The 12,970-nt window shown below is 40.1% G+C and overlaps 1 protein-coding gene across 1 annotated transcript in view; it reads right to left on the bottom strand.

Annotated features, from left to right (window-relative positions):
* The window catches only part of LOC124561711, a 198,553-nt gene that overhangs the window by 110,450 nt on the left and 75,133 nt on the right, over window positions 1–12,970 (bottom strand). Inside the window, exon 2 of the mRNA XM_047130939.1 lies at window positions 6,201–6,337. Within this exon, the coding sequence (XP_046986895.1) occupies window positions 6,201–6,337 (137 nt within the window). The remainder of the gene's footprint in view (window positions 1–6,200; window positions 6,338–12,970) is intronic.

Genomic DNA, 12,970 nt, shown 5'->3' with positions numbered 1-12,970 from the left:
GGGGGGGGGGGCGGCTTTGTAGGCTCACCGACTCAATATTTATACGTTGTAAGTACTTTGATATAACAACTTGAAATCAAAGCTAATTTATCGTTATTGAATTTACAATTGAGTGATTATATAATTTGTTAATCAAAATTCATTTATTTGATTTTATTCTCCATGGTCCTCAGAACCCGCTCCCCTCCCGTCAGTAACGCCAAAGAGAGATTTGATGTTGTTAAGACTTTGGTTTTAAAGAGTTAAAACGCAACGAACTTCGGCGTTGTTGTCTTGAAACATACTTATATGAAGTCGACAGTTTTTATTTTCATTGTTTCTGGTGCTGTTGAACAAGTAACATGAATAGACAACGTTTATGTGATAGTTCTATTGAAAAAGAGCTTGAGGAATTCCTGAACGAAGCACATTTAGATGAAAGTTAATTGGATGATGATATGGAAGAAATTGGAACTGATTCCCCGTCTGAGAATGAAGATGATTCAGCTCAACCTACTAGATGGTACTGATACCAACTGTGATAAATTCAATGCAAAAAATGTACGCAAATATATTACGGAGTCATCTAGAGGATATTGGCGGTCTGTACAAAATATAGTGTGGGAAAGGACGAGGCTAAGACAGCACGGAAAAACTGAGCCTCCGAAATAGGCTACAGAGCTCATTTTTACATCTCGTGAATCTAATAAAACTAAACTCAAATGAAGAGGCTTCTCGACCAGGTATTCAGAAGATTAGTTTCTTTTGTTACACAGCGCTCTTGTTAATCATAGGTTCAGATCATGTCAATAAGATACATGTCCAAGATTTATGGTCTATGCTTCAGGACTGACAAGTTTACTATAGATCAACGAGTCGAACCCGAACTGACTCAAGTATTGAGGTTTGACGATAAGAATACAAGAGAAATTCATAGTCAGACTGACAAGTTTGCTCCAGAGAGGGACATTTTTGATAGCTTGAATTCTTAATTTCCATTGTACTTCATTCCTGGACCAAACGCCACACTGAATGGAATGTTGTCTTTGTTCCGTGGTCACTGCCCATTCAAGGTATTTCTAAAAAAAAAACCTGGAAAATACGGCATTCTAATTAGAATTCAGTTTGATTCTGGAACTAGATATGTGATCAGCATAGGTGTGTGCAAACAAAAGTCTTGACATGCGCTGTATTTACATGGATCAATGAATATTGTAAAGAGACTAATAAAACCCATTGAGAAATCAAGCCGCAGTGTCATCATGGGTCAGTACTATACTTCAGTGGAGCTTGCTGAGACTCCATGGGATGATTTTCTCCTCACATGCTGGCACTCTGCAGTCGAATAGAAGACACTTACCGGAAGAGCATAAGACTACAACTGGCCGCAGTGTATGCTCATCCATCTCTCCATATATTTACCCTCAGATACAGAGGCCACGAGTTACTCTCGCATTACATCTAGTCCATGAGAAACCAAAGCAGCTGCTGTTGATGGTTTTGGCTTATCACTCAGAAGGGGTGATTAGGGAAGACAAAAAAAGTTAACATAATTTTTTTTTTGTAATTCTGGAAAAGGTGCCGTGGACACTATAGACCAGATAGCACGACTCTGCAGCACGAAGAGAAGAACAAGAAGATGGTCTGTTCATCTTCCACACACTCATTGACATAGCAGCAATAAACACACGTTCAGTTTCCCTTCTCAACTTTTCAAATTGGAAAAAAAAAACTGCGAAGTCGGAGGAGAGATTTTCTCTGTAACTCAGATCTTGAACTAATAAGGCGTCATGTAGATAAATAGATCCAAAATTTTTTCGGGCTTCAGAAGCCAATAATAATGACAATGGAAAGCACCAAACAACGAAAGCGTAGCTGCAGTGTGGAATCCTCATCATCAACAGTAGGGCCAGGAAACATGTGGACTGTGCCACCTATGCTGCCAGGAAGCTGCATCTTAAAAGATCAGGCATAACAAGTTGGGAAAATCAACTGTTGCCTGCTCCCAGTGCTGCAAACATGACTCTGAAAAACGCAGAAAGAAGAAGTGTTGTGTGAAAAATGTATTTCAGAATGAGGCAGTAAATTCTTTTTGCTTCATGTAGAGGACAGAAACTAATAGTTGTTTTTTTGTGAGAGGACGTAATTATGAAAGTTACTGGATGAAATTATAAAAACGAATTTTATGATTTGTTGATTATGTTCCTATTTCAATTTATTGTTTTACTATCTAGTATACAAAACCACTGTCTAAGCAGTTCTAAATTTTCTCAGTAGTATCAGATGTAAAGTCGCATTCTGACAATTCAAATGACCACTTTCTGTATGGACCTCTGAGCCCCCCCCCCCTCCCAGATGGTATTACATGCAACAAAAATTACCTTGGTAATGCTAGGGTCAAAAGTGGAGATGAGCTCAACTGTAAACTGATAGTTTTTAGAATTAGTTGGGGATTTTGAACTAACTGTTTGTTTACCTCAAATGCTTCTAACAGTCTTAGTTTCCTCCCTTTGTTGGCTGTACATAGCAAACGCCCCACCTGGTTCTAAATGATCAGTTACGGAGGACACATCCTCGTATTCAAGCTTCACATGACGCAGTCAACCAGCCACATACCCACGAACTGTCACAGTGACACACATACTGCCACACAAAATCAAAACACAACAGAATTTCCTATTTCTTATCTACTTACCTACTAACATCAACAATATAACTTGTAATACTGTAATACTGTGTATTTCAACTATGTACTGTGTTCAGTACTCCCCATTGCATAAAATTTTGTTTACCCTGCAAAACACGTTTGTTGGGCAACATAAGTTACTAGTGCTCAGTTCGACAGGTCTCAACCAGTGTCACGACCTCAAAAACTATGGCATCATACCTTCTATCCTGTAATACTGTAAGACTGTGTATTTTAATTATTATGTATAATGTTGTCCATTACCGAAAGTTTAATTTACAGTGTAAAAACATGTTTGTTGCAGATAAATAATAATAATGGCGTGTGACGAGGGCATCCCGTCGGGTAGTCCGCTCGCTTGGATCAAGTCTTTCGATCTGACGTCACTTCGGCGGCTTGCGCGTCGATGGGGATGAAATGATGATGATTAGAACTACACAACATCCAGTCCCTGAGCGGAGAAAATCTCCGACCCAGCCGGGAATCGAACCCGGACCCTTAGAATTGACAGTCCGTCGCGCTGGCCACTCAGCTACCGGAGACGGACTTTGTTGCAGATAATAAATGAAGAGTGATAAAGTTAACAGACTCTCAGCTAATATCAAGACCCCACAAACTTGAGCATTATAAACATTTAACATTCAATATTGTGTAGTATAACTATTCATTCTGCTTAATATTATCCATTGTGTAAAGCGTAATTTCAACGCTAAGAAAGAAGTTTGACGCACAACACTCTGTGCATGTCGATTGTATCTTTGCTTATAATGTTTGATAACCCAAGAACTGGTGTCCCTCTCAGGCACTAGTCGGTTGTTTCCTGAAGATGGCGCAGTAAGTCGAAAACTAGTTCGTAATAAACAAAAATCAGTCGTAAACACTGTCCTTCATTACTTAGAAAGAAAGTATGGATAACACAATTCTATAAGAATACTTATGTCCGTACCTACAGGGCTAGGCAATCCATTATTAATGCAAACGCTGTCAGTGGCACAGAAGGGATTTCAACATGCATAAAATTTTTTTTTTTATCATTCGCCCAATAACATAAAGTGTTTGACAGGTAGCCAGGTACGTATTAAGTCTAACCTAAAATTATTTCTTCTGGACACTTGCTTCTATTCCATAGGTGAAATTTTGTAAAAATATTGGTATCCCAAGTAAGAAAAATCACTTAGTTCCTAAACATAGTAATACGAGTAAGGATGAAAAATAATATAATTAAAGTTAAAATTAATCACATATACATATCTTGTTCACTGATTCGTTCCGCATCATAGTAATTACAGATGTTCAAATGATTTATGGAACATGTAATTAACTAGCTAACTGATTAACTATTATCCAATTGGTGGAAAGAGTTGTTAAAAGAGTCATGTGGTGTCGGTTGTAAAAGGAAGGTATGTTTGTGCAGGCACAGAGATTTGTATTTCTGCGAAAACTTCCTTAATACTGTGAAACAGTTTGCTTATTTTATGTGGAAAAATACAGAAGACAGGAGCTTATGGGAACTTCTTCGAAATGACAAACAGCAAAGAAGAAAACGAAGCGAACCTACAACCAGCTGCGTTTCAGATTCTATTATTTTTTTTTCTTGTGGGCATGACCAGTCCCGATTTCAAGCAAAACTAGAAATATGTGTAGCGCTGATATGTTATTGGAAATGTAATCTCTTGTGAAAGAGCGTGTCACAAGTTAGAGACGATCGTAATACCGCTGTGTCTCTTATTCGTGGAGCAGTCTTCCAAACTATGCTTCAGTCGTACCCATTGCGCGTATTCCTTTGACAACATTGCGAATCCGCGCTCGACACTTCGTAGATACAGTCAAAATGAGTTGTGGTATAAGTGCGTCCTACCTGGCCTTCAGAAACTGAAACATTCAGTGGCGTTGTCATGGCAGTACATATGCCGGAGGAAACTGTGTCGTTTTGGATGTAACCAGTGTGCAACTCTCTTGGAGAGACATATTTGAGTGGTCTTCGCATTACAATGTGCGTATCTGTCAAAAATGAACTTGTGATGGACATATGTAGTACGTTTATCGTCATACACGGTTCTCCTAAAGCAAATAGACCAGTTTAAAATGGCCTTGAGATGGACGTCGGTCGCGGAATGGAGACCACAGTGAAAATAAAAAATATTTTATTTGCAACAGTTAGCTACACCTTCCAGTTACTTCTCCACATAGTCGCCGTTTCAACTTAGACATTTGTCATAGCATTGTGCCAGCTTTCTAATACTCTTTCCATAGAAGGCCGCCGCTTGCGCTTTTCGCTTACTCCACGGTAGTCTACAACTCGTTGAGTGAGCCAAAATGTTGTCTTCAAAGCCAGCGGTTCATGTGAGCAGATATGAAACTCAGGAGTAACCAGTTACGTGCTTTATTGTGGACCAACAAACACTTCCCATCGAAATCGCTAATTAGCATCTTCATTGCCCCTGCAGAGCGCGGTCGAGAATTATTGTCATGCAGATGAAAACGCATGACAGCTGTGTTATGTGGGATGCTTGACATCAGGCGAAATCTCTGATCAGGCCCTCATACTTAGCGAAAGACACTATTTCCTAGGCATTTTTATGCGATCATTGTGCACTCAGAACTGAAAAGAGCAACGTGGTCCGATCGAGGGGCATACTAGAGACAATACCCAACACATCTGTGCAAAGCTTCATCGGATTTTCATAGTGGTCTCCATTTCGAGACCTCCGAACTTACTTTCCGAATATTCCTCGTGCACGCCAAGAACTGTGCCGTTATGCAGTGGTACAATCGTTTCACTGAAACTCTACATTTTGATTGTGATGATGAATAGGGTAAGAACGTTCGACGGTACAGCAACTCTAAATTTTGGGAAATACGACTCTGTTAACGTTTGTTGTTTATAACAAATGTGTAATATTTTGGGGAATTAATACCACATATACTGCTGGTCATAACTATCTGTTGCAGAGTAGTTTTTCCTCAACAACTTGTGCTTTTATTGCCTTTGGATTCGATAATCTTGAATCATAGATTGTACACAAGTAAAAAGTTCTACTGACAAGTAGCGTTGATGGGTAATAAAGCAGACACATTCCCATTCTGTGTTAGGTGCCAGAGTTGGTGTTCTTCCCTTGTGACTAAAAATAAAAACTTTTCATTTTCACCTGTTTGTTAGGCAGATTTCCTCGACAATCTGTTTAAAATGCAAGTAAAATACAATCACTTAAAAATCTTTAGGTTTTTTGTTCACTACAAGTCTCGGAGAATTTGCTACACCGTCAAGCAGAAGTTCACCTGAGCTAAACACCCGAACTACCACCTGAGAAAAGCCTTGGAGCCGCGTCGTAAATAAAAAAAAACTGATTTTAGTGATATGTATATTTTTTTAAAATGAAGCCTGCAGAATCTGCTTAGTTGTAATCTCAAATTTTCGTGAGCTGTTTGAGTTAATCAGTGAAGAAATCGCAAACAAAATAAATTTATTTATTCTTATATATTGATAAGGGTTCTTATTGTTTCAGTGTGTTAGAGGAGTACTGGGCCGTCTCACCTGCACGATGTCCCCGTAGTCTCCTCCGGCGGCCGTGAAGTTGAGGTGGCAGAGGAACGGCAGGCGGTCCTCCCGCGGCCGCCGCACTTCCAGCTCGTACGTGCGGCCGACGTCGCCGTAGTACGTCCTGTTGCACGCTGCAAAAAACAAACATAGTACCGTAAACGCGACCCCCGTCAGCGTAGTACGTCATGTTGATGTTGAAATAACCAGACATTATGCTTTATTGCCCGGCAGACCTGCAAAGAGAAGCAGCACCACTGTTTTTACGTCCGAGAATGATGTGACCATTTAGAACAAGAAGAGAAGCAGTAAGTATACTGTATCTCACCTTTGTTGGTCACGATGCTTGCTTGGTATTATCCTTAAAACTATCTTCCCTGATGATGTAATTATGTTCCCCAGCTATTTCCGTTCCTCAGCTATTCCCGTCGATTCGTCATCTGTTTCAGCATCCAACGAGAATTTTGTTTTCAGCTTCCTCGTCTGTCAAAGTATTTCTCCTCCAGTAGGCAGCACACTTTTTTTGGTGCGATATATGGCTTTTCTACTCTTTTAACGGTACACACTCAAAAGTAGCTTGTCCTGTTGTTTTTTATTATGTTGTGTCGTGGTCTCTACTATCGTTGAGTCGCTCCGCTGTTATGTTATCACTCTTTAGCAAGAGTGCCACGGTTCACTTCGCTCTGATGTGTGGCCTAGATTAACAACCAGTCAAATGTAGCCTTCTGCATCTATTGCACAAATAAATTGGTCAATGTGTTATCAGTATTATTTATTATAACTCATAAATTACCGTGGCATGAACTCTGGTATACAAGTATTCAACACTTTCGAAAGGTGCACGACCAATTAACACTTCCCACAGTAAATATTCTCCAGCGACTAATGCCGTACCTGTGTTGCAGCAGTATGGCTGCGGTGGTCCTAATAACAAGTCTGTTCACTAGTATGGCATATTCCAGTTTAGCGTCTCTCAATAGTCCAAGGCACTTGCTGGCAACTTTGCAATTCGATTCGGAGTAGAACTGCAACTGTCTGTGCTGGCCTCAGGCCACAGGTTATAGAATCACATGATTGGCTGCTGCTGTCACAAATACAGAGCTACTTGTCCGTTGGCTCTCCTGGTCACGAGATGTCACCGTAGTCTCTTGGTGGATTCGTTGTTGGTGTGGAAAAGTAGTCCATTCGATATAGGCGACGTCTGTGAACAGCCGCCAAGGCATGATTTGCCCCCCATCTCACCTGCAGGGCATGCAACCGGAAACACAAAGGTGCTTGAAGGGATGTTTGCCTGCAGGGGAAAAGGCAGCTGGGATGAGAGGCATGCCATTCCCCCCTTTTTGGTGCCACAGCTTAGACAAGGGCTGCACGATACCTGGAGTTAATTACGACACGTAGTTGTGCCGGAGACAGTATATTTTAAAAGCATCAGCCGTTATTTTTTTCAGCTTGAAGAGCGAGGTGCTTGATGTATTACAACTATGGACCATAGTTACACTCTGAAAGATTCTAGGCCAGCTCTATAGGATTTAGGACTATATCATTTGATGGCTGTAAGTGGGAACTATTTTCCAACAAAATTTAACCATCAGAGTAAATAGGAGACGAGTGGTGCTCTTTCATGCAAGAAATTCTGATTCATCTATCTGTACATATTATAAAAAGTTCTGTACATTTCTTTATGATGTTCTTGTCATACACGAGAAACAAAAAGAAACACATGTAACTGCCCGCACGCACAACAATGAAACATTTACTTGTATCACTGTTTCACAATACTCCTCCAATACTTCAACATGACAAAATTTATTCATAGTGTAGTGTATAAAAATCAGTGTTTCGTCTTAATTGCCTGCTAGCCGCTTTAATTCTCATACTACAATTTTTCCTAAAAATCTAACGTAGTATGTTCTTTTTGCAAGTATGTACTCTCATGCGAATACAAAGACTCGTTTATTTGGCAGCTTTTAAAACAGTTTTTAGAAGAGCTGCTTTGTTAGACTCTGAGTCATGTCCTGTGTGACAAGAGCTGTAAAGTTTTTTTTGAATATTGCACTTCCTTGTACTGTTCATGATATTGCAGGAATTGCCGCCTAGTAGCAGACTTATCTGTATTGTCAGTGGGATACTCGTTGTGTGTATTTCAATCCCCTAGCTTTTGAGCAGACACATTAAACCCACTTCACTCGGAATAGCCTACCTACTTCCGTGATTTGCACACTATCGGCTTACTTAAGTTTAGCTTGTCAGCATTTTTCTTGGACATTCAATTACCTCTGGCTCGGGGTTTATCACTCCTTTCTCTTCCTCATAACTGTTGTGATCTTCATTACGGAGACTGATTTGATGCAGTTGTCCATGCTAATTTATAGCTGCAGCCTACATCCTTCTGAATCTACTTGCCGTATTCATCTATTGGTCTTCCTCTGTTACTTTTGCGCTGTACACTTCTCTTCAGTACTAAATTACTTCACAAGTATCAAATATTCACAAATTTCTCTTTCTCAGAAATGGCTTTTTTTACCAATGACAGTCTACATTTTGCACTCTCCCTACTTCGACGACCATGTTATTTTGCTGCCCAAATAACGGAATTCATCTGAACTTCACTTGCCTCGTTTATTAATTCCCCTACCATTATTTGATTTAATATGACTGCATTCCATTTTCCTTGTTTCGCTTTTGTTGATGTCCGTCTTATATACTCCTTTCAAGACAATTCCGGTTAAATGCTCTTCCAACTCCTTTGTTGTCTCTGACAAAATTGCAATGCCATCGGCAAACCTCAAAGACTTCATTCCATCTCGCTGAACTACAGATTGAATAACACTGATGACAGGCTACAACCCTGTCTGACTTATTTCTCAAATACTGCTTTCCTATGATGCTCCTTGACTCTTATAACAGTCGTCTGGTTTCTGTACATATTGCAAGTAGTCTACCTGTACGTACTGTAAATAGTCTTTCAATCCATGCATTTTACGACTGCTACCTTCTGAATCTCAAGGAGTGTCCTCCAGTAAACATTGCCAAAAGCGTTCTGTAAGTCTACAAATGCTACACAGGTAGGTTTTTCTTTCCCTAACCTATCTTCTTAGGTAAGCCGTAGGGTCGGTATTGCCTCGTGTGTTCTCTGTAATCCAAACTCATCTTCCTCGAGGCTGGCTTCTACCAGTTTTTTCATTGTTCAGTAAGAAATTCGTATTAGTATTTTGCAACCATGACTTATTAAACTGATAGTTCGGAAATATTGAAAACTGATCGTACATGCTTTCCTTGAAATTAAAATTATTGTGTTGTGTTTGCGGTATGAGAGTATTTCGTATGTCTGTTGCATCTTGCATTTCAGGCGGAAGTGTTTTGTCAAGACTGTCCCAAGGCTATCAGTAGTTTTGACGGAATGTCGTATACTCTCGGGGCATTGATTCTACTTAGGTCTCCCAGTAATCTGTCAAATTTTTCTCGCAGTATCGTATCGCCAACCCCATCTTCGTCTACGCCCTCTTCCATTGCTATAATATTGCCTACCAGTTTATCTCTCTGGCGTATATCCTCTATACAGCCCTTCCACGTTTGTTCTTTACTTAGAACTGGTTATCCATCTCAGCTCTTGATATTCATACAATTGCTCCTCTTTTTTCCAAAAGTCTCTTTATTTTTGCTGTAGGTGGTATCTATCTTTCCCCTAGTGAAATATACTTCTAAATCCTTGCATTTGATCTCCCGTCGTTCCTGCTTAGCCATTTTGCATTTCCTATCAGTCTCATTTTCAGATGTTTCTATTTCCCTTCGCCTGCTTCATTTGCTACATTTTTATACATTCTCCTGTGTTATTCTTGGATTTCTACTAGGCTATGTCTTTTAACATATTTAATCATCTGTTGCATTTACCGTTACATCTCTCAAAGTTACCCATCCGTCTTGCCTAATGCTCTCTGTGAAACTATCAACAAACTTTGATTCTCTCAACTTATCCACGTTCCGTCTCCTTAATTTCCTACATTTTCCCTATTTCTTTAGTTTTAATCTACAGTCCCCAACCAATAAATTGTGGTCAGATTCAATATCTGCCCCTCGAAATGTATCACAATTTAAAATGTGGTTCCGGAATCTCTATCTTGCCATTGTATAACCAATCTGAAACCTTCCGGTGTCTCCAGGTGTGTGCCATGTATTCAGCCTTCTTCCATGGTTCTTACACCAAGTGTCAGCGATGATTAAATTATGTTCTGTGCGGAATTCTACTGGGTGACTTACTTTTTCATTCGCTTTCCTGCAGTCCGTATTCACCTATTACTTTTCCTTGTCTTCCTTTTCATACTACCGAATTGCAGTCCCGCACCACAATTAAAATTTCGTCACCCTTAACTGTCTGAATAACTTCTTTTATCTCATCATACATTTCTTCAGTCACTTCCTCATCTGGAGAGCTAGTTGGCATATAGCCTTGTACTACCGTGGTGGGTGTAGGCTTCTTATCTGTCTTGGCCACGATAATGCGCTCACTATGCTATTATTGTAGTTTACCCGCATTCGCATTTTCTTACTCAATACTAAACCTACTCCTGCAGTAACCCTATTTGATTTTGTATTTACAACCCTGTATTTACTTGACCAGGTGTCCTGCTCCTACTGCCAATGAACTTCATTAATTCCCACAATATCTACCTTCAACCTATACAACTATCTCGATACTCTGACGGATTTAAATCGAGTGAAGGGACAAGATTTGCACCCTTCTGTTCTACTATGGAACAAGCTTGCCCCCGAAACGAGCAGTTGTACTGTTGAAGTTGAAAGCGAGAGACGCTCAGATTGAATTACACAATATCATTGATATTCTGATAATAACAAGTTCTCACTGCGCCCTAGAGAAACTAGAACATCTATTTTGGAATTTGCAAGTAAACTATTGGCACTTCAATGTACGGCACCTAGTCTACCAGCATATCAGACAACGCAAAGGAATGCGCCTTATCTTTGTCAAAGGACACTCTGGAATCGGATACATAGAAATTGTTGACCAGTTGACAACATGCAGCGTCATGCAAAGAGTACTTTTACATGTAGGTCTACCTCATATAGACTTTGTAACCACTACAACTAATCTGATGATTGGTCCTAGTTCTGGGAAACCTCTCAGTAGACGACAGCAAAAACGGATTCAATAATTCATTCCAAAAAAGAACACGCCATTCAAAATTAAAACTTCCATAACGACATACAACCTAAATCACAAGAATGCGAAATGGACATGGAAGTAATCTTGCACATCTCTAGAGAATAGAAGTTTTATCCTCTCGATATTTCGAAGATCAACTCTCTCTAAATCATCTTATTCCTGGCTCTTCCCGCTACGACGGTCAGCAGGCCAAAATTTACAAATCTATGTCAAACTGGGAATTCCCCCATCCACAGGTGCAACAAAACTTGCCTGACTGCCAAAAATCTAAGTCTACATCGCAATATACATTCAAGAGTAAACTTCCCTTCCCAAATCCCAAGATGTGAAGACACCGTGCCACAGCGACGCCAGAATTTGATTCATGCCATAGATGTACACCAGAAAATGCTAGAAGAAGATGAAACGGTATGCAGTCATTTAGCTATTTCAAAACGGTTCAAATGGCTCTGAGCACTATGGGACTCAACTTCTGAGGACATCAGTCCCCTAGAACTTAAAACTACTTAAACCTAACTAACCTAAGGACATCACACACATCCATGCCCGAGGCACGATTCGAACCTGCTACCGTAGCGGTCGCGCGGTTCCAGACTGAAGCGCCTAGAACCGCTAGGCGACTCCAGCCGGCTAGCTATATCATATTTGGTTATTTCTGTCCAGCGTTAGTCTCTTCCTGATATTTGATTGAAATGATGAAGCCTGTGGAATATTAATAGCCCCAACATAAGAATAATTTGTTTTTTGTGTTTATATATATTGTAGTGGTAATAAGTAACTAATAAAAAGTGATATGTATCGAAATCCCCTATGAATATAAGGAACTTTATGTAATAGTGATATATTAAACGACAGTGTAACTGACTAAATATTTGGGCAGCTAAGGCCCAAATAAATACAGCTAAAAAAACATGCTGCCTGCACGAGCATATAAGTCCCATTGTGTTACATTAACCAAACTTACTATCGTAAGTGCTGCCCACGTAACTCTAATACCACTTCCTATTGCACGCTGCAACAACCACACGCTCTCAGCAGCTGCTGACTCTCTCTCTCTCTCTCTCTCTCCATCTCTGTGCCAAATGAATCACGTAAATGGCCGTAAAGCAGCACTAGGATGGCACCCTACTCCCTGTAGCGGTGCCTTACGCTGCGGATGTAGCCACGTGTTCCTCGTGACAGGCAATCTGTTTTACAGCCGTAGACAGACGGTTTAACTACACCACCCGCATAAGAATTTATTGTCCACATCCACAGCTGTAAACTACCAATAGCGGGAATGGTAACTGTGTGAAGGGGTTTTTCCGTCTGTTGATTTTTGGCCGGTGGAGTTTTGCAACATTAGTATATTATCGATAAAAGTTTCATGCCGGTGAATTATTTAAGCAGGCCTGAGAACCACTTACTTAACAAAAATATTTACATCAGCCTACGTGTCCATATGCGGAGCTCATATTATAGCTATATTGCCGTATATTGTACTCACCACTGTAACACAAAATTGTTCAAGATAAATCATGAATGAAAAATATTTCGAGGACCACACAGCATATCAAGCATGGTTAGTTTTTCTGTGTGTGTGTTA

This window comes from Schistocerca americana, chromosome 1, assembly GCF_021461395.2.
Source record: "Schistocerca americana isolate TAMUIC-IGC-003095 chromosome 1, iqSchAmer2.1, whole genome shotgun sequence".
Classification (NCBI taxonomy): domain Eukaryota; kingdom Metazoa; phylum Arthropoda; class Insecta; order Orthoptera; family Acrididae; genus Schistocerca; species Schistocerca americana.
The sequence above is the reverse complement of the archived record's forward strand: the minus strand, read 5'-3'. Positions and strand labels throughout refer to the sequence as shown.